The 23,344-nt window shown below is 41.4% G+C and overlaps 2 protein-coding genes and 1 non-coding gene across 4 annotated transcripts in view; 1 reads left to right on the top strand and 2 right to left on the bottom strand.

Annotated features, from left to right (window-relative positions):
* The first annotated feature begins 852 nt into the window (after window positions 1-852).
* Window positions 853-21,656, top strand: LOC137435514 (retinol dehydrogenase 13). 2 transcript variants are annotated; one of them, XM_068129376.2, is made up of 7 exons: window positions 869-996; window positions 7,367-7,485; window positions 11,203-11,358; window positions 12,208-12,309; window positions 14,255-14,467; window positions 14,631-14,732; window positions 21,242-21,656. In XM_068129376.2, exons 1-7 carry the CDS (start codon window positions 932-934, stop codon window positions 21,499-21,501), a joined length of 1,017 nt encoding a protein of 338 aa, XP_067985477.2. In that variant the 5' UTR covers window positions 869-931; the 3' UTR covers window positions 21,502-21,656. The 2 variants fall into 2 exon arrangements, with proteins under 2 accessions (XP_067985478.2, XP_067985477.2); XM_068129377.2 differs by lacking the exon at window positions 12,208-12,309 and having other exon boundaries at window positions 853-996.
* On the bottom strand, window positions 4,370-4,510 carry LOC137435853 (U4 spliceosomal RNA). The gene has a single exon (XR_010986148.1). It is a non-coding gene; the product is annotated as a U4 spliceosomal RNA (small nuclear RNA).
* The window catches only part of LOC137435511 (mitogen-activated protein kinase kinase kinase kinase 5), a 208,854-nt gene continuing 206,851 nt past the window's right edge, over window positions 21,342-23,344 (bottom strand). The window contains exon 33 of the mRNA XM_068129366.2: window positions 21,342-21,442. The gene's annotated coding sequence lies outside the window, so the exon portion shown is untranslated. The remainder of the gene's footprint in view (window positions 21,443-23,344) is intronic.

Raw genomic sequence — 23,344 nt, 5'->3', positions numbered from 1 at the left:
TCTAAGGAGGTATTGTAGTAATTGTTGTATTACTGTAAAATGTTATTATTACTCCTGTAATATGTTATTATCCTGGGGCTTATGGCTCACGCTGGTAGCTGGTTCAAACAAATCTTGTTTAGGTATAAACAAACTATAACAATGTTCTGGGACTTATGACTCACCCTGTAGAGGAGGCCAGGGTTTGAATGACTGAATGAAATGCCTTGCCTATCAATGGCCCATGAATGAATGAATGGCCCATCATGCCTGTGCTCTATCAATGCCACATTCGTGGCCGATACGACACGTGTTTGCAAATGGGTTTAAACTGACGTCAATTCAAACAACGAATCATGACCTTTCTTACAATGTATAATCCCCGGGTAACTTATGAAAGCTTGCTTATAATTGATGGAGAAATGCTGATGACAAAAAAGCATTTCTGGCCTACTAACCAGAGAATCAAGCACTTTATGGGGTAATTCAATCCAGGTCATCTACTTAATTTCACTGGAAATGTGGGTTGGGAGGAATGTTTCACATTCACCTTTTGACGAGACCCTCACACGGTCATCACAATCACTACACCTGCATATTGCAATCACACATGACAGATGACACCCTTACTAAGCTACCAACTGGACCAGTAACGCAAAGAATCCCCATACTCAAGATGACGCCTCACAGAATTCCCGAACAGTAATGTCAAATATATTTATTTAAAAAAAAAAAATTGGGCGGTGTATGAATAACGAAAACTAGCATCGCTGGTATACACAACTGTTTTTTCATGAAACACTTTATTGTTGTTGCTTTTATCACCGACAGACATAGCCTGATATGTCTCAGACAAATTATGTTCCCATCGACTAAGAATAAGAGAGATGACATCGAACAAGCTGTATCACCCTTTCACTTTGCAATGTCCGAGGGGATTCTTTAGAGCGCCATGAATCGATACCTGTTTCGTTTTTCGGTGATGGGAACCATAATCGGTGGCACGGTTATATTGAAGTAAGTCTCGTACAACGTGCTTGTAATGATTTGTCTTCACACACCCTCCGTCACCACACACATGGCGATTCCACCGTACACTGTATACATACAGTACTGTACTTCCACATTTTATTGTTTTCTCCCGTTTCGTCATCATCATGTTTAGTTTAGATCCAAAATCTTCAATGTAAACCTAGAGCTAAAACGAAATAATGGACGAATAGATGTATTATTGGGTAAGTAGGTTTTTTCCATGACGGTCTGGAACGCTGCTGCGAATGACACCGCCTTGGTGATAAACAGCCCAGCTAAGGTTGATTAAAACAAACCTGTCGTGATAAAAGTGAAATAAAATTCCGATTTCAAATCCTGAGACTTATTAATCCCGTCCATTATATGCTGATTATAATCGTACTCATTAATTGCTGATTATAATAAAAAATCAGAATGCTGACTACAAGACATTAGCTTTTTCAAATCTTTCTAACGTCAAATGCTTGAATGTGTAATTGTGATTTTAAATGTTTATTTGTTGTTTTTTTAAATCTGAGTTTATTACCATTGACAATTGTTCGGAGCAATCTATTTATTACGTACGCATGGAAGCGGTGGATCGGATCGTTCGTGCAGGTGCCACACATTGTTTACAGGAATAAGTGAAGTTGGCGAATCAAGTTCGTTGATATATTCTCACATTTCATTTGTGCAATTTTCCCTGAATGTTTTTCATAACTTTCAACATATTTCAATTGAATGACGATACTGGAAACGGCAGATTACGTAATGATATATTGGTAATTGGTAACAATATAATATTGGTAATGCGTGGAGGATGGTGGAGGGAGTAATGACAGACAAATAGTTAAAGGAGATTGAAATGGAAGGTTCTGATGTCTTGTGTAATGCCGGCCTACCTTTACGGTCTGGAGACGGTGTCGTTGATAGAGAGACAACAACAGAGGTTGCAGGTTTTCGAGAACAACTGTATCAGGAAGGATTGCAGGAGTGAAGAGGGTGGATAGAAGGAGAATGGATGAACTGAGGGAGGAGATTGATGTGCAGATGAGCTTGGCAGGGAGATTGGTGAAATGCCGGCTGAGATGGGCTGGATACTTTGTGTGAATGGGGGAAGAGAGACTGGCAAAGAGAGTGGATAGGTTGAGGGAACAAGGTAGGAGGAAAAGAGGTAGACCATGGTTGATATGGGAGGACTGTGTGAAGAGGGATATCAGTAAGGTGGGGGTGGTTGGAGAGTGGAAAGAGTTTGCTGAGGACAGAGGGGAGTGGAGGAGTATCTTGGTTTAAGGCAGGGCAGGAGCTTGGTGCCATCGGACTTCACCCGTTATGAAGGAAAGAGGAGAAGTTTGGTTTCGATGAATCTTCCACGTTTCTTTTTAAAGAGAATGTGCCACAAAATGGGGAACTTTTGAACATTGATTTATATCACAATACCAACTTCAGCGACGTCGATGGCACGCCATCCCAAATCCCCATGCTTCCCACGTAGAGCAAAGCAAAAAAGGTTCCACCAGGAATGACCCAATATAAAATTTAGAGGTATAAATAGGAGGAGATAGCATGGTGGATGGACAGAAAGTTTAGGAGGTGATATCGTGACGGACGGACGGACGGACAGACAGACAGTTTAAGAGGAGATAGCATGACGGATGGATAGACAGTTTAGGAGGACATATTGTGACGGACGGATAGACATTTTAGGAGGAGATAGCTTGACAGATGGACATAGAGATCGTTTAGGAGGAGATAGCATGATGGACGGATAGACAGTTTAGGAGGAGATAGCATTACAGACAAACAGACAGTGTAGGAGGAGATAGCTTGATAGACAAACAGTTTAGGAGGAGATAACGTGACGGACAGACAGTTTAGGAGGAGAAAGCATGAGAGATGGACAGACAGACCGTTTAGGAGGAGAAAGCATGAGATGGACAGACAGACCGTTTAGGAGGAGAAAGCATGAGATGGACAGACAGACAGTTTAGGAGGAGATAGCATGAGAGATAGACAGACAGACAGTTTAGGAGGAGATAGCATGAGAGATAGACAGACAGACAGACAGTTTAGGAGGAGATAGCATCAAAGATGGACAGACAGACAGTTTAGGAGGAGATAGCATGAGAGATGGACAGACAGACAGTTTAGGAGGAGATAGTGTGATGGACAGATAGACAGATGTAGCCAATATACAGTATCTCCCCGTTTTAAAAAAAAATGCAGGGATAACTAGAATGTCACTTGGTGGAGAGAATACCTTCCTCGGGCTGAACAGTTTATGTTTTGTATGATGTATCCTATTGATAGGTCAGATCTGGAACAGGACCTGAACCAAACTCTAATCACTTTGTTCTTATCACCTACCCAACTCATCCACCAAGTTTTGTCATCACCTATCCACAACTTTTTGAAATATCGTTTTTGGCCGCGTCACTCAATGGTGAAAAATCATTTTAAAATTTTCAAACTCTCGGATCCGCATTAGAACCTTCACCAAAATCTAATCAATTCGTCCTCGTCACACACTGAACCTGTCCACCAAGTTCCGTCCGAATCCGTCCATCTGTTTCTGACATGGAGTATTAACGAGGAAGGGGAGCACATGAAGACTATAAGGGAATGTGGTATGGGAACAGATTGCTTATTATCGGTGATATTAACTTGCCAGGGATCAGTTGGGTCCAGGTAGAGGGAAAGGGCAGACAGATGGTAGAATGTGCAAGGATCCTGTTAAGAGTTACATTTCAGGATAGTAGAGTAAGGCTGGTAGATTTAAGAAAGTTAAACCTTGAAGGTGTAAAGACATGGGTGAATGCTAGTACCTGCCCCACCAGGTATACAATACTCTGCCACGGGGTTCGAACCACCTTCTTCCCAGACTCAGAGAAGACTCTCTAACCGGTCATTTACACCACAGTATCTGGTACATTCCGATTTGTTTCACATTCTTGTCACGACGAGTGAAAACCTGTGCAGGTGAGCTGTTTGGTACAAAGCCGACACGAACCAACAGGTGGCGACATCGCCGAGAACTCTGAACCTCCTCGATGTAAATTGAATCCCATAAAACATTCCAACTTGAACCTTAAACTTTACATGCAAATAAAGAAGAGTCCAGGCATGCATATTCCCACTGAGCCGTTATTGGTAGTTTTACAGTCCAACTTTCAAATAAGCCAAAGTTTGATTTTAAAAATAAATTAAACATGATTATATTATAAAATGTACAACGGTACTGTGACGTATCTGCGCAATTAAAGGGTAAAAGGCAGGAGATGCACGTGTTATTCCACGCGGGAAAGCCACTGCGCATGCGCACCAGTCCCTTTATACATGCGCAATGGCAGGTAAATCTGTTATTGGTTTCAAAATGGAGCTCCCGGAAGAGCCGTCAAAAATTGCCAACGCCGACCATATTTCAGGTCGTCACGGCGGGGTATTGGGAAAAGTTTTCAATTAGCAATAATCGCGCCTCGGGTAAACCTCATTGGCTACGATACTGCCACTGCGCAAAGCTAGCGAGTACCCTCACGTGGGTTGGTTATTCACAACGCCCATTCTCACTCTAATGGTGTCTGTGTATAACCTTCATCAAACTACCTTTACCTTTGTTATATTAAATAAACTCGAATCTTGTAATTATTCTCGGGATTGTTTCACTTCGAGTCGATCCCGATAAAAAAATATTGTTTGTATGGGAAGTACAAATCAGACACTCATTCAGTACTTCGTGTACATGAGGGCGTGGCCTGGAGAAAGCTTAACGGTGATTGGTCGAATCAAATCAAGGTCCCACCTCCCAACTCCTCCCACTGATCTTTGTCATGCTGACGCATGAGATGAAGTCACCGGTTTTGGTGAAGATCTGGATCCGATAATAATTACCCTGCGCTCGCAAAGCGAAAAGTAGGGTTAGGCATTCGTGTGCGTGGACGTGCGTACGTGCGGTGTAGTGCGTGCGTGGGCGTACGTGCGTGGGCCGACGTGCGTGCGTGGGCCGACGTGCGTACGTGCGGTGTACGTGCGTGCGTGGACGTACATGTGTTGTACGTGCGTGCGCACGTGTCTGCATTTTTTAAATTCATTTTCTCAGCAACCGTTGGTCCGATTGACACGAAATTTTACCATGGGAGTGGAATTTTTTAATGATAATTATGACGTCATTGGTCACGTGGTACATACGCCATCTTGGAAAAATCTAAAAATTGTTGCACTTCTGTATCTCCGAAACTGCTCCATGGAAAAAAATTGAAACATGACTCATTGTCAAATACTCCCTTTGGGTAATAAGATATGTTAATGATGATGTCATATTTAAGGTACCGATGACGTCATAATTTGACAAGTATAACGCTTGATTCGATCAGTATGAATTTTTTTTCTCTGCAATTCTTGGTCCTATTGACACGAAATTTCCACCAAAGGAGCGCCTTCTCCTGTGGCATATTTTAATGATTACTATGACGTCATGCATCACGGGTACAGGCGCCATCTTGGAAAAACTTTGCACCTATATTATCTCTGAAAGCACTCCCTGGAAAAAATTGAGACCTTTTTCATTGTAAAGATCTCCATATGGGGAATAGGTGTTGTTAACGATGACGTCATTGGTGCCATAATTATGACGTCATAATTTCACAGGGACAACGCTTAGTCTGATCAGTTTGAAATTTATTCAGTGTGATCTATGCAACAATTATATTTGAGAATATAAATTTATGATGTCATCGCTCACGTGGTCTGGCAGCCATATTGGATCAAAGAAAAAAAACGTTCAAAAACAGAAGAGTTAGCTCGCACCAAGTTGACTGCGCAGGCAGGGTACGTACCGTATTCTATGAATACCATCTAGTTTTTAAAAGTGATTCTTCACCATTGAGAGATGGGGCCAAAAACGATATATGTCAGGATATCTCAAACAGTTGTAGATGGATTATGCATTTATGACAAAACTTCGTGGATGTGTTGGGTAGGTGACCAGAACAAGGCGATTCGATTTTGGTTCAGATCCGAATCCACATCTGACCGATGAGTGGGATACAAAACTTAAACAGTTCAGCCTTACGGAGGTATGTGCTCCACCTGGTGCTGGTCTTGTTACCCTCGCCAGAGCAGATGGTATTGCATTTGTGGCCGTTTGTTTGGCTGTCTATCTGTTTGTTTGTCCGCACAGAACGTGAGTATTAATTATATTAAACCCTTTAAAACCATACACCCTTAAGACCCCTAAAACAATAAAGAAGCTTAAGACCCCTAAAACAAAGAGAGCCTTTAGAACCCTAAGATCATCTAAGACGCCCAACACCCTTAAGTCTCTTAAAGCCCCCTATTACCTGAAGACCCTTTACAACCCGAAGACCCAAAAGATCCAGAGGAACCAAAATACCCTGACGAACCAAAAGACCCCGAAGACTCAAAATACATTGAAGGCCCTAAAAGACGAAAAATACCCTTTAATACCCAAAGGACCCAGAGGACCCTAGAGACCCCAAATACCCAAAAGTCACTGACGACCCAAAAGACACAAAGGATCAAAAAGACCCGAGGACCAAAAAAACAAAACGACACAAACACGCACTGGCAAGGGTCTGCAATCTCTGATTGCTCTTTCTTCATTTCTTGTTACCTCCACCACTGAAGGTGGACAGAGGTTGTGCTTTCACTCCTGTCTGTCTGTTTGTAACCAGGATATCTCAAAAAGTTGTGTAAGGATTCAGACAAAATTTGGCGGAGAGTTTGGGTGTGTGACAAGGACAAAATGATTAGATTTTGATGAAGATCCGGATCCGGATTTATATCTGAGATTTATTTTTAGGTGATTCCTTCACCATTTGAGACCTGGGGCAAAAAACGATACATAGCATTATATCTCAAAAAGTTGTGGACGGATTCGGATGAAACTTGGTGGACCGGTTGGGTGTGTGACAGGGAAGTATGTATTCAATTTTGGTGAGGATTCGAATCCGGATATGAGAAATTTTAAAAAAAATTCAGTGATTCTTCACCATTGAGTGATAGTGCCAAAATGATACAGTATATAGCACGATATTTCAAAAAGTTGTGGATGACTTATGACAAAACATGGTGGATGAGTTGGTTAGGTGACAAGAACAAGCCGATTCGGTTTTGGTTCAAGTCCGAAACCAGATCCTGCCTTTCAGTGGATACAAAACGTAAACTCTTCATCGTGACTTGTGGTATGCTCGCTCTACCGAGTGATGTTCTTGTTTAATATATTTCAGCAAATGAGCTAAAAAATAAATGCTTAATAACATCCAACACTGCCGGGTGAGGTTTATGCTCTCATGAGCACCTCTCTAGTTCACCTCTCTGTATTTTGAGATTTCTGTAACATCGCGGTTTGTGCTGCTAGAGATTACCTCCATGGTGGCCAGTGTCCCAGCAAGGCAAGGATGGATGGAAAAACAATTGTTATCACTGGAGCCAACACTGGAATTGGAAAGAAGATTGCAGCTGAGCTTGCCACGAGAGGTAAGACGTCAGGGAAAGTAAACATCAGGTTGTGTCTGCAAATGACACAATACGACTCTCGATTTCGTTAGCTAAAGTGTGTGTGTGTGTGTGTGTGTGTGTGTGTGTGTGTGTGTGTGTGTGTGTGTGTGTGTGTGTGTGTGTGTGTGTGTGTGTGTGTGTGTGTGTGTTCACTGTTTAATACTTCACTGGTTGAATTCATGGGTGGAAACAATCAACATTTACTGTCATTGCAAATTGATGCAGGGATGGACTGGGAACAGCCATTATTGAAAGAAAGATTTAGGGATGGTTTCGCATGATAATTTATTGTGACCATCCTCAGCTTGTTTGCATTATTTTTGGCATACCATCCCTATATCCTTTTACATTTAAAAACTAGAAAGAGCAATCAGAGATTGCAGACCCTCACCAGGATGTGTTTTCAGTGGTTTTAAGACTTTTGTGTTAAAACAAATATGGCGGCCGTACCACGTGACCAATGACGTCATCATTTTTTTTCCCTCCACCAATTTATCCATAGAGAATGCTCAAGAAATTTCATTTTGATCGGATGAACTTTTGTAATTGTCGAATTATGACTTCATAATGGAGGCACCTATGACATAATCATTAGTTCATATTTTATTCCCCATGGAGAGTTCTTTACAATGAGCCTTGTCTCAATTTTTTCTATGCAGCGCTTTTGGAGATATAGAGGTGCAAATGTTTTCGGTTTTCCAAGATTGCGGCTGAACCACGTGACCGATGACGTCACCATTGGTTTTTTTTCTCCACCAATTTATCCCTAGATGACGCTCAAGAAATTTCATCTTGATTGGATAAACTTTTGTACTTGAATTATGACGTCATAATGGAGGCACCTATGACATAATCATTTGTTCATATTTTATTCCCCATGGAGAGTTCTTTACAATGAGCCATGTCTCAATTCTTTCTATGCAGTGCTTTCGGAGATATAGAGGTGCAAAGGTTTTCGGTTTTCCAAGATGGCGCCCACACCACGTGACATATGACGTCATAATTATCATAAAAAATTTGACAGGTGGAGTTGCACCTATCGTGAAAATTTCCTGTAAATCGGACCAACAGTTGCAGAGAAAATCATATTTATTCTGTGCGGACAAACAAACAAACAGACAGACAGACAGACAGACAAATGAAAAATCACTCATAGAGTGACACTTGGCAAAAGAAAACAAAGTAGAATGGTATTCGGTAGAGCAGCCTTTTGACCTCACAAATAATTGGTGGTCGAATTTTGTGACCTGATATGCAAATCTTCTACAAATTAAGTTAATCGGATGAAAATTGACAATTTTAGAAACTAGGCCTATGTTGACCTTTTGGCCTATGTTGACCTCAAAAGTAGTTGGTGTTGGTTTCAGTAAGCTGATATGAAAATCCTATTCAGATTTCAAGTCAATCCGATGAAAATTGAGGATTTTAGAAATTTGAAAAAAGGTGGTTGACCTTTGGGCTATGTTGACCTTTTGACCTTTTGACCTCAAAAATATATAGGATTTTGTCGGACCACGACCTCTACCGTTTGGTGAAGTTTTGTGAAGATCGGTTTAAAATTGTGACCTGTAGGCAATTATAAGTGAGCGGACAAACAAACACACAAACCAACAAACAAACACACATCACGTGTTTGGCATCACGTGTTTGGATCACGTGGCACCGTGATCAACATACTTGTCCAAAAAATATTTTTTTTGCCATGTATCAAACAGACTCAAATGCAATATCCTCTCCTCAGGCGACGGTAACTTGAACAACACTCTGACGTCACGACATGACCAATATGCCCCCACCCACATAATTACATCATTATAATACTTGTACCAAGTTTGATTTAAATCCATTCAGCTGTTCTCAAGTTATCACATTTTTACATGACATGGCCTCTGACCTTTTTCCATGGCTTTGACCTCCTGACCCCAAAATGTAATCAGTTCATGTTCACATCATTATACATGCACTACATGACCAAAAGTATGCGGACACCCCTTCTAATTAGTGGATTCGGCTGTTTCAGCTACACCCATTGCTGACAGGTATATATAATCGAGCAGACAGCCATGCAATCTCCATGGACAAACATTGGCAGTAGAATGGGCCGTACTGAAGAGCTCCGTGACTTTCAACATGGCACCGTCATAGGATGCCACTTTTCCAACAAGTCAGTTCATCAAATTTCTGCCCTGCTAGAGCTGCTCCGGTCAACTAAGTGCTGTTATTGTGAAGTGGAAATGTCTTGGAGCAACAACAGCTCAGCCACGAAGTTGGGGGGCCACACAAGCTCACAGAATGGGACCGCAGAGTGCTGAAGCGCGTAAAAATAGTCTGTCTTCGGTTGCAACACTCACTACCGAGTTCAAAACTGCCGCTGGAAGCAACGTCAGCACAACTACTGTTCGTCAGGAGCTTCATGAAATGGGTTTCGATGACCAAACAGCCACACACAAGCCTATGATCACCATGCGCAATGCCAAGCGTCGGCTGGAGTGGTGGAAAGATCGCCGCCATTGGATTTTGGAGAAGTGGAAACGTGTTCCCTGAAATGATGAATCACGCTTCACCATCTGGCAGTCCGACGCACGAAACTGGGTTTGGCGGATGCCAGGAGAACGCTACCTGCCCGAATGCATAGTGCCAACTGTAAAGTTTTGTGGGGGAGGAATAATGGTCTGGGGCTGTTTTTCATGGTTTGGGCTCGGCCCCTTAATTTGAGTGAAGGGAAATCTTAGCGCTACAGCATACAATGACATTCTAGACGATTGTGTGCTTCAAACTTTGTGGAAACAGTTTGGGGAAGGCCCTTTCCTGTTTCAGCATGACAATCTCCCCGTGTACAAAGCGAGGTGCATATAGAAATGGTTTGTCGAGATCGGTGTGAAATAACTTGACTGGCCTGCACAGAGCCCTGACCTCAACCCCATTGAACACCTTTGGGATGAATTGGAATGCCGACTGCGAGCCAGACCTAATCGCCCAACATCAGTGCCCGACCTCACCAATGCTATTGTGGCTGAATGGAGGCAAATCCCTGCAGCAATGTTCCAACATCTAGTGGAAAGCCTTCCCAGAAGAGTGGATGCTGTTACAGCAGCAAAGGGGGGGACCAAATCCATATTAATGCCCATGATTTTGGAATGAGATGTTCGAGTGTTCGCATACTTTTGGTCATGTAGTGTACCTGTACCAAATTTGGTCAGAATCCCGTCGCTGGTTCACAAGTTATCTCTGTAACAGGATTTTTACCTAACATGACCTTTGATCTCGTGACCCCAATATCTAAGCAGTTCATCTTTACTGCATTGTACATACCTGCACCAAGTTTGACTAAGATCCCTTCAGCCGTTCTCAAGTTATCGCGGAAACGAAAACTAATCATGGACTGGACGGACGGACAGACAATCTGAAAACATAACTTCTCCGGCGACTTCGTCAGCAGAGGCATAATAATGTTTTTTATTACTTGTAGAATATGCTTGTGTGTTTGTGTAAAATATTATAGAATGTTTGTCTTGAATGTATTGTCTTTTGTCTGGCTATTACTGTTCAGTGACTGAAAGCTAATATCCAAGATGCAGGAAATGTATGAACTTGGACATCATTTTATGGATTATGGCAAATTGTGTGAAAGCTATAACACGTTACTGCATGAGGTTATTTACACTTATAGCATACTGTATGTGGTTTTTTTTGTAGGTGGACGAGTGATCTTAGCGTGCCGGAACATGGACAAGTGTGAGTCGGCTGCAAGGGGCATCCGAAGAGACACATTGAACCGGAATGTAGTGGCACGGAAACTAGACCTTGCCTCCTTTGCCTCAATCCGCAACTTTGCCATGCAAATTGAAGAAGGTTTGGAACAATTGCACAAGCCTAAATTGCCCTTTAATGCACCCATCCCTCTGATGTATAAGTTTCTGCAAGGAGGCATCAACAGAGATATTAGATATGCTATTGTTGATGTTAAACTAAGAAAAGAAAGGGAAGGTAGAAAGTAGAAGGTAAAAGTGATGGATATATAATGTCTGAAGAATTACACCTGCTTCATTCAATGATTATCCGGATCGTCAGCTGGGAACCGCCCACCATCAAGGTTTCGACCCTTCAATCCGATAACCCCTCAGAAAAGTGGGTCCACAACTGTTGTATCTGAAGGTCAGAGAAAGTAGAAGAAAGATAGTACAATTGGAGAGGAGAAAGAGAGAGATAGATTAGGGAGGAAAATAATGGAGTGGAAGAGAGGAAAGATGGAATGACAGGAGAGATGGAATGAGATAAGATGAGAAAAGAGATGGGAGCAGAAATAGAGGGAAGAAAAATGAGATGAGATGCAAAGAACAGATAAAATGATATTTGGAATGAGAGGAGAGATGGGATGGAATTAGAAGAGAGATAGTTGGGGGGAAAGTGGGAGAAGATGGAAGGCGAGGAGAGGGGTGTTGGAAGGAGAGTATGGAGAGAGGACGAGAGATAGCAAGAGAGGGGAGGAGATTTGGGTGGATGGAGAGAAGAGTTGGGTTGGGAGGAGAAAATAAATGGGATGCAATTGTAAGAGAGATAGATGGGAGCAGAGGAAGATGATGCTGATGATACCCAATGATGTATTGGACCTTCTTTCCCCACATCCAGCTCATTATATGCCACCTTTTTCTTTCCTTGTATTCAAAAATCCTCCTCTTTTTGTTTTCTTCCTTTATGCAGAGGAAGGTTTGCACGTTCTCATCAACAACGCTGCGGTGATGCGATGCCCAGAAGCGAAAACGGAGGATGGTTTTGAAATGCAGTTTGGGGTTAATTACCTTGGTAAGGCCACAAACTAGGTTGGCGTTTCCATCCGAGTACATAGTTCATGATGATTGGATATCTCATGTTAAAATTCCAGATACAGTGTCGATTTAGCCATTGTCTCAGGGTGTGCTCGTCCTGCATGTGGTTTGTCCGTTTACCTCTTCCATGATCCGAAACCCTTGTATTAAAAAAATCAACTGAAAGTTGACAATGGTTTGCTGACCACCATGGGAAGCAAAGTATAAAATCTGATGTTTGGGGCATGAGCCCTCTGTCGAAGCAAAGAGGTATCGCCTGAAACGTTATCTTCCTGCATTCCATGGTGGTAGACCGTGTGCAATCTGCCGCTACAGTTTCATTTCGTTCCGTGGAAGAGGTAGGTGCCACCGCCGAGATATCGTGGAGAACATTTTCTCCACACTCCACCATATATTTGTCTACCAGCAGCCAAAAGTTCAAGTCGCAACTTTTCCTCGGAATGAAAAGTGTTTTCTAGCCGCTTTTCATCAGACTGCCCACAGCCTATGGTTGGCATACCTCGATCAGTGTTCTGTCAATTCCATCCATCCATCGTTCCTCCTCAACACGATACCCTGTCCTTGTCACCTGCCATACTGGGTAATGATTTAAAGTATGTATCCTAAAAGCATCAAATTCCAAATAAGATGATAGGATCTCTCCCTTCTTATCGCAGTGAGTCAGTCCTGTATTTAATATACGAGTACACCTGTACCCTATGGGAGTGGCAGGAAGGGTCCGTCATTCACCTCTGTGGCATATAGATTACAGTAGATCTACGGTCGGGCCTCAAGAATATCGGAGGTGTATTCATTTACCAAGAACATACCCCAGGTTTTATCCCTTTCAGTTTTGTGTTAAGTCGCAGTAGCGACTGTTTCAAAAGGTAATTATATGTGTTTGTAGTTTATACTATTTTTACTTGTGGTGGTGCTAATGTACTGTTTGTATGTTAGTAATGTTATTTATTTTACTTGGTGCTCCTACGAAACGACACGATAAGCTATTTATACATGTTAACACTGCGTTTGTTCAAGGAGAACCCCCCTTGGGGAGACAAGATATTATTAGTACTAATATTGTATTGTAATAACATTAGTATTATGCTATTATCATTAGCATTTTTATTTGAAGCAGCCTTGGAAAAACGCCATGAAAAACGCTACGTTAGTGGCAGGAAGAGTCATGTTAGTAGCCTGTGTGGAGTATATAGATTACTGAAGATCTTAGCTCAGTTCCGTAAGTAAAATTTGCCTCATGCATGTCAAGATTCCTCCAATTTCTTTCAGTTTAGTGTTAAACAGCATTAGCGACTGTTTAAAAATGTAATCGTGCGTGTTTGGGGTTTATAATAGTTTTACTTCTGGTAGAGGCTGCTATTCCCACAAAACAGCACAATAAGCTATTTATAAACATTGACACGGCATTAATACTATCCCTTGGGGAGGGGGAGATATTATTAATATTAATTTTGTTTTGTAATAACATTAATATTATGCTTTTGTTATTAGAAGCGGCTTTGGAAAAAGCCATGATAAAGCTATCTTAACATGGATATGCACCGCAACACGCAATGCCATTGGTGGGGAAAACCTCCATGGGGGAGAAATCTTCCTGGGGAAGAAATATTCCTTGGGGAGGGGGGGAAAATAATTCGCTTCAACCTTCATTATGTGACCCTTAGTCCTTCTGTTAAGTTTGGTTGGTATTGGATAAGTAACAACCAAATGTATCGTGGTCAAAAATTATCATACAGACAGACAGACACGAGCTTGCATATTTTAGTATGATGCAACATAATGACAAGTTGAAGCCTTTTCATATGGTTTGTTAAAAGTAGCTTTCATTTTTAAAGTGGCTTAGATAAATCAAATTATTTGGAAATAAAGAGGCCGTTATTATTCTTTTCCCCTCACATGTCTGTGTGGCCCTTTCCATGCAGGTCATTACCTGCTGACTAACCTGCTGCTGGATAAGCTGTTAGCATCAGCACCGAGCCGCATCATCAACGTCTCATCCATGGCTTACATCGCGGGAAAGCTCGACCCCGAAGATCTGCAGTCCCAAAACATCCCGTACAACCCCAAAATGGCGTACTGCCGCAGCAAAATGGCCGGCATGTTGTTCACGTATGAACTGAGCCGACGATTGAATCGTAAGCTTGGATTCAAATAAGTCGCTGAAGCATTATCAATTCTGCTTCTTTTGCACATTACAAGAATCATGATTTGTAGCTGACAACAATTGATAAACAATTGCAATGTGATGTTTTCTGAAGTGCCAATGAAGTATGTTTCATTCCCTCGCTTTGGCAATAGAAACGGGTGTCACGGTCAATGCGGTGAACCCTGGTGTCGCCGCCTCGGAGCTGGGACGGCACACGGGTCTGCACCAGTCAAACATTTCTCGTAACGTTCTCGGTGAGTCATTTTGGAACAGAAATGAACTATCCATTTTAGTTACTAGAAACACCCACTCCTACAGGAGCGGCTTTGAGGGGTCATGTGTATTTATGCATGTGTACAATATTTTACATAGTTCAGTTCCATTCGTATTCAAAGTTATTTTCACATAAATTATACATTTTCACACTCGCTTGGCCTATAATGCTTTAGACTCTGCCATGTTATTATCATTATTAGTCCTCTACCCAGAGGGGACTGTAGGTTTGCTCTCCATCTGTCTGTCTGTCTGTCCGTCCCACCGCAAATATTCACAGAGTTATGCCCTTTTTTCTTGGAACAGGAGCATTGGGACTGGTAAGGGACAAGTATCGCAAAGCAATTCTCCCTCTTGTTATTATTATGTTCGGCAAATCGGCAGGCCTCAGGCACCAGGCCTGGGTGTTAGACCATGGCCCAGTGCAATAATTGCAATGATCCCAGGTATATAATCATGATGTACACTACCGGTCAAAAGTTTTAGAACACCTCAATTTTTCCAGTTTTTATTGAAATTTACGCAGTTTAATGTCTCAATGTACTCTGAAATTAAGCATAGAACAAATAAACAATTGGAGATTTAAAAAAATCATAGAATCATTTTGTTTAACAAAATTTTAATTTTAATTTTTGACTCGGCAAAGTAGCCACCTTTTGCAGATATAACCGCCGAACACTCGTGGCATTCTTTCTACAATGGAAATCAAATATTGTTCGGGAAGTTCTTCCCAACACTATTGCAGAAGTTCCCACAAATGTGTTGCACTTGTAGGTTGCTTTGCTTTCACTCTTCTGTCCAGTTCATCTCAAACCAGCTTAATGGGGTTTAAGTCTGGAGACTGTGCTGGCCATTGCATGATTTTAAGCCTACCATCTTGTTCTTTTCCTCGAAGGTAGTTTTGACATAGCCTGGAGGTGTGTTTAGGGTCATTATCTTGCTGTAGGATGAACCCCTGACCAACTAGGCGTATATTAGAGGGTATTGCATGGGCATGGCGCTGCAAAATGCTGTGGTCGCCCTTTTGGTTCAGGGTGCCAGTCACTCTGTGCAAGTTGCTGACTCTGGATCCAGCAAAAGAGCCCCAGACCATCATGCCTCCTCCTCCATGTTTGACAGTTGGTGTCACACACTGAGGAACCATCCTTTTGCCTACTCGACAGCGTACAAAAACCCTGCGTGATGAACCAAAGATTTCAAATTTTGATTCATCGGTCCATAAGTCCTTCCAGTCTTCAGTAGTCCACTGGCGGTGCTTCATGGCCCAGGCAAGCCTCTTTTTCTTATTTTGCCATCTTAACAATGGCTTTCTTACTGCCACTCGACCTGTCAAACCTGCAGCTCGAAGTCTTCTCTTCACAGTTGAAACTGCGACTTGCTTACTTCGACCAGAGTTAAGCTGTGCTTGAAGCTGTTGTCCTGTGAGCCCCCGATCATGCAAGCTGATGACTCTCAGAAACTTGTCTTCTGATTCTGTTGTGGCTTTGGGTCTGCCAGACCTCTTCCTGTCAGTTTCCTCCAGTTTCCAATATACTACTTCCTGCAGTGCAATATTGTCCAAATAATGCTTCAGAGGGTGTAATAACAGTCTGTTCCAATACTGCTTTTATACAGACAGGGGGTTTGTAATCAAGTAATCAGCAGAGGTTGGGACACCTGTAGGAATTGTTTTCATCAACTTTCAAGGCTTAATTCACTTTCATTGCTGCAGAACAACTGTAACCCATTACTTGTTAACCCATTACTTGTTCCCTGAAGAAGGCCTTTTTTTTACAATATAACTGTGAAATTTACATTATTTTCCGTTTTTGCTAACCTAAACTTTTTTTTTTTAACCCCGAGTAGTTTACTGCTTACCTTTGTACCATTTCAGGTTATTCACTGGACATTAAACTGCGTAGATTTCAATAATAACTGGAAAAATTGAGGTGTTCTCAAACTTTTGACCGGTAGTGTATTATATATATGCACATACGCCCTACGCATGTTTTTGCCTCATGTATGTACATTGGGTTATTTTTTTAATTATTATTTTCGGCACTAGACGTGGCATTATACACCACCGAAATAAAGGGATGTCATTACTGATATTGAGCTGAAACTTGGTAGGGGACATGTATTGCAAAGCAATTGTCGCTCTTGTTATTATTATTATTATAATACAATTATTATTAATATTATTATTTTATAATAACCTTAATATCATTGTTATGCCATTATCATTATCATTATGCTATTATCATCTGACAGAATTTACTGATTAATTTGTGGTTTTAATAACTTTTACTTCCAGTCGGTGTGCGGACCAGCGACTCTTAGTCTACACGCCGCCCGAGTGTAGGTATACATATGTATTCGTCCAATTTTCTTCAAATTTCCTTCAGGAAGTATTAAACAATTCTACAAACCATTAGGAATGGGTTTGTGTCGAATAAAGGGTCACAATTGGGCTGTAAGGGTGTCAGGGGCAATATCGCACATCGCACTTGAAGCCATGCCCGGGAGAAATCACATATGAAGCCCCAATATATCATGTATAAACAATCCATATAGTAACATATAATCGGATGACGAGAAAAAACAGACAGGCAATGGGATATCATTCATGCGTAAAGACCCACTTAAGCAACTTTACGAGCTAATGATAATTTGAACCATGGCCTACCTAGTTGAGGCGCCTCGGGTCCATTTGGCTGTGGGGGATGCGAATAGCATAGAATGCCTCAAGGACGTAGAATTCCCTCCAAATTTCTTTCAGTCTTGTGTTAAACAACACCAGCGACTGTTTAAAAAGGTAATCATATGTTTAACGGAATTGACTGAATAGTTTGTGGTCCTAATTATTTTTTACTTCCGGTAGGTTATACCCCACAACAACCTATCTATACACTGACACATGGTGTTTCCATGGTCATTATCAACACTTTCCAACTGATTTCATGCAAAAAAAAAATCTAAATGAACACTGACCCAATGCAATGTTAAGCATATTATCGTTCAGTATATTTGTAGACTTGTTTTTGTGGTAAAACCTATATTATATTATCTTACTCTTGGGATGTAATTATAGACAAAAACGAATTTGTTCTACGAAACGTATTGTAACGGAAACGGAGTATGATGCTCCCCTTAGCAGGGGGGGGGGGGGGGGGGGTTAGGGGGGGGGGAAGGGGTTAATCCCCCTTCTATTTGCACTGGCCGTCTCCGATCCTGAAGCTACCCTGCTCCCCTGTGGGGTGGAATTGCCCGAAGTGATTGGTCAAGGGATTCCCGTACACCTCCGGCAATCCCTCCACAAGGCAGGTGGGTAACTTCGCTCGAACCCCGGACAAGATGTTATTTGCCGAGCGGTTTTTAGCAGCCCGCGGTTCGAACCATTAGCAAAGACTAAACCCGATTCATATGCGTTGGCCGAAATCGCACCACAGGAACTCAATGTGGAAACCTCTAAAGCGACCAAATGTGAAGAAGCAAAAGGAGTAAAGAAAGAACACAGGGATTTATTAATTATTTACACACAACCAAAGCAAGAGAAGAAAGAAATGTAATTTACAGGGACAATGGAAAAAGCAGATACACAGTGCAGTGGTTAACTTAAGCAAGCTTACTTATACCCAGGACAGAACGAACAGAACAAACTCACGCACACGAATGGGGAATTGAAGCAGGAATTGCTGGAGGGAGAAGAAGATGGGACCACAGGGCTGGAAGGCTTGGCAGGGCACAGCAACAGGTCCGCTCCGGGCTGGAGCGAGCAAGGCGGCAGCAGGCACACGTATCTCCTTTCACATGGCAGGCCCACATATATCGTTTTTCGCGGCAGGGCTGGTTTTCGCTTTGACATGCCTCTGGCTCCCTCGATCGTCTGCCCGGTGGGGGCTTCCCTCGACGGGTTATATAGCCACGCCCTACCAAGCCATAGCCACACCTTACCAAGCCGTGCCCACCGAGTCCTGGTTGGGCGCAAGGGCTTCCTGGCTCCACCTCCTGATGATGGGCGGGCCACGCCCTTCTTCCCCAAGTTGACCGCGTGCGTAATGGAGTTTGGGGTGAAGAAAACAGCCCAATGCAACGGTGGCGAACGCCGCCGAAAACAGCCCAATGCAACGGCGACGAACGCCAACTTAAACAGCCCAACTGTTACTGGCACTCCGAAGAGATGATTGGGGAACTGAAAGGGTACTATCTTATTTCATTTGGTGCAATGCAGAGTCAATTAATGGGAAACAGAGCCTTAAACTAACATAGAATAAAGAAATAACTATAGAGAGGTTCTATGGTTCTCTACGTGTGTGTGATGGACTAACTAAAAGGACGACCTTTGATCTTTACATGAAACGGAGGTATTTACAAGAATCATTACATTTACAGAGGGTGGTATTTACAACAATTATCAACGTGCAGGATTCTCAAATCCGCAACAGTATGAAAACGAAAAAACGAAACGTATGTTATTTGTACAATAATAATAGTAAATTGTTTTGATTATAAAAATTATACAAATTTATGTAGCGCATCTTTGTCAATACATGCTACGCCATTAAGTCCTAACTGCATTATACTACTAATAGTCATTTCAGGAGAAGTTGGAAAAGGAATTCCAAGGATGGATATTCTCTGCTCGTTTTACGCTTTCTTCCAGATATTGATGTGGTAGTGGTTGAGAATAATGAAATGTGACATAATTACTATGTTCCTTGTAACCGAGTTAATTCGTTAATAAGTTAGTTAATACCTCGTCATTAGTTAATTTGTAATTGTAGTAATTAGTTAATAAGTACCACACAACTAGAGCGGGGGCTAACAAGGGGAGATGCAGAAAATATGGCAAAATGGAGAAGATTGTCATGGGGACCCAAAACACTCAGAAGACCATGAAGACCCAAAATACCCTGAAGACCCCGAATACCCCGAAGACCCAAAACACCCCAAAGACTCAAAATACCCTTGAAGGCCCTGAGGCTCAAAAATACCCTGGAGACCCAAATGTCCCCGAAGACCCAAAAGACCCCGAAGACTCAAAAGACCCAGATGAATCAAAAGACCGTTAAGACCCAAAATCCCCTGAAGACACCAAGGCTAACCCCCGCTCTAGCAGGGAAAATGGCCTTAAAATGCCTGTTGTTTGTGTTGTCTTGTAACCAATATAACTATTTTAAGTTATATTGGTTACAAGTAACCAATATAACCAACCAATATAACGTCTAAATATTGCACGTTTCCAATTTCAGACACGACCATAGAATATCGGAACAGTGTTGCTTCTTGCAACCGTATTTGAACTGTAGTTGTAGTAGTGGTGGTGGTTTTAATGATGTAGGTCTCGAACATTTAAAGGCACCAGCAAATGGTGATAAACTACATGTACAAATAGAACATGATTACAGAGAAACTTATAGGTGCCATAAAAAACTGTACGTCATCATTTACAGTGCCTATGTAAAGTCTACACCCCCATTCAATATTTTCACCTTTTGTTGCCTTGTAGCCTGGAATTTAATTGTATTAAATCAGACTTTTTCACCTTTATTTGCACATTGTAACCCACAATTTCCAAGTGAAAAACAAATTCTTCTAATTTCAGAAAATGTATTAAAAACACAAAACTAGAACATCTTGGTTGGATAAGTGTCCACCCTTCCCCCCACCCCCTTATAATAGCAATTGTAAATTAGCTCAGGTGTAAACAATCACCTTCAAAATCACACACCAAGTTAATTGGCATCCACCTGTGTGAAATTATAGTGATCCTAATTATTTCAGAATAAAATTGGCTGTTCCTTTAGGTTTCCTCTGCTGGGTCGTGCTTTTCACAGCAAAGACTCAACCATGAGCACCAAGGAGCTTTCAAAAGACCTTTGCGATGAAGTTGTGGAAAAGCACAGATCAGGGGATGGGTATAAAATATTTCATAGGCCTTGAATATCCCTTGGAGCGCAGTCAGGACAATCATTAAGAATTGGAAGGTGTATGGTACCACCAAGACCCTGCCTAGATCAGGGCATCCCTCTCAACCTCAACATCATCACTTGTTTATATATCGAGCTTTCCATTTTCAACATTCCAACTACCTAGCACACACCTGTCTTAAACACTCAAGAGATCTTCTCCCATTTTCCATTCTAATTGGTTGAGCCGCAAAAGAAAGCCTGCTTTTCAAGAGTGAAATCATGCCTGCGTAATTATTAGTGCTTTTGCTGAAATTTGGGTTGGGAAGAATTTTTGTGTCCTTCATTTTTATTTTACTTTTGTTTGTTATTTTCAGAAACTATTTATTTATTTACACGAGATGAGTAAAATGAGCAGATTATCAAAATAGTAAAGAGTATGACCTTAAGGATGATTATGTAATTAGTACATGGCCCCGAAAACTCTAATTGCAGTGAACATGGTGACCCAATGCCTTCAGCTACACATCACTACAAAATAACTACAATCTTTTTACACTTACCCCCGCATCACCATAAAATCTCATCTTTCTTCTCTTGAGGTCCCTTCTTCTGGCTGGTGGTGAGGTCTCCTGAACAGGCAGCACAACCCAGTATCTACCTCGCCGTGTCGGAGAAGCTGGAAGGCATCTCGGGTCGTTATTTTGATGGCATGCGGCCACGTGATCTGGATCCAGAAGTACAGAATGACCATATCTCTGCACTACTATGGGAGACGAGCAGGAAGTTCGTTGGACTGTGTTCTGATAACACACAAAATTTGATCGTAGCACCTACAAACAATAATTCTGAGTCGCAGTAAAAAAAATGGCCGACCCTTACAAAGAGGAAGTACAAGTATCTTTGACAATGATGTGAATATATTTACTGGAATGCACTCCCACCTTTTCTTGGATTTCACCAGCAGGTTGTGATGACAGAGAAAGGATAACGATTAAATAAACTTGCTACAAACTATGTGGAAGGGTAATTATTTTGTTTTCTAATGATACAGACACAAAACAATAAAACCTATCGTCAATACAAAGTGCAGAACATAAAGAATTTTACACTCGTGGTATATTTATTTATGTCATTAAAAAAAACATTCTTGCTCCGATTGAGAAACGTCAGAATTTTAACAGTTGCCACAATACGATTGGACACTTTGCGTTAAAAAACTGAACACGTGATTGTTGTTGATGTGATTTATTTACATGACTTCAATCCCACCGGCAACAATCACTGCATCGAGGTACTGGGAGCGTGGTTGTGGTACTCTGGACTGTTTGAAACTGATTGCGTGTATGGTACGTATCTTGGGAATGTATCATTCCTGAGTGTGAGTCGTTATCCTGAAACGTCCACTTCTTGGCATATCTCTTGTTCATCCAATGGTTTGATAATAGTCAGGTTCACTATGTTTTTTCGTTCAAAATCATGGTAGATTAGCAAACCTATACATTTTTGGAAACGTTATTACATGGAAAATCTGAAAATCAATGTTTACATTTGCCAATTCCGACCAATTCGATTCGACCAATTCGACCAATCGACCAATTCCATTCGACCAATTCGACCATTCGACCAATCGTTTCGATCGACCATTCGACAATTCGATCGATTCGATTCGATTCGATTCATCGAATTCGATTCGATCGACCATTCGACCAATTCGATTTGCCAATCAAATTGACCGACCTTTGCTTGTGTGGAACGGAGTGTGAAAACGATGCGGACTATATTGTCGGATACGACACACAGGACAGTGATGACGAACTCTAAATGGCATATTCTGTAATCGTGTATGTTTGATGCCATTGACTGCCTGTGTATATTTTGTCATTGACTGCCTGTGTAGATGTGAAGTTATACTGACTGCATGTGTATATATGATTTTGCTGACTGCCTGTGTATGTTTGGTGATATGAATTATTGTGACACATTTTGATGTTATTAACTGCCTGTACAAAATGATAACATGTATTTGATTATGCAACTTATCGCGAATATAAAGACAGTATTTTGCAATTCAAAACCTTTGATTCGTGTCTTACCATTCCCCATAGCACTAATTTGATACTTTCATTGGATTCCTTGTCCCTGAAAATGTAGGTTTAGTATATTTTTAAAAGTTTTTATGGTAATTAGAGGCAGAAATAGAACAAAATATGTATTTTACAGTGGCCATTTTGAAAATCCAAAATGGCCGCCATACAGGTATCTCTCCAAATGTAAACATTGATTTTTAGTTTCCTTATGCTATAACCTTTCCAAAAATGTATAGGTTTGCTAATCTACCATGATTTTGAACGAAATATAATTTATTGACATAGTGAACCTGACTATCTCTCAATTTGCCGAGTGTAAATCATATTCAGTAAAGTTTAAAGATTTTGAAAAGAACGTTTACTTTAATATGATATCACCTCCACTAAAGCCAATTAACCTCTTATCTTCCCAAAGGTAGTTTGAAATGTCCGTTAATAGTGTTCAATATAATATGACGTACATCTCACATATCGAGCTGCGGCTGCAGCAGAGTTTATGTAACGACTAATAAATAACTTTAAGGGAAAACCTCCATTCCTTTCCCTTGTTTGCCACCGATTTAGGTCACATGACCGGTCACGTGACGTGTGCGTGCCCTGCCCCCTTTATTAAAA

This window comes from Myxine glutinosa, chromosome 9 (assembly GCF_964187855.1).
Source record: "Myxine glutinosa chromosome 9, kmMyxGlut1.1, whole genome shotgun sequence".
Classification (NCBI taxonomy): domain Eukaryota; kingdom Metazoa; phylum Chordata; class Myxini; order Myxiniformes; family Myxinidae; genus Myxine; species Myxine glutinosa.
The sequence above is the reverse complement of the archived record's forward strand: the minus strand, read 5'-3'. Positions and strand labels throughout refer to the sequence as shown.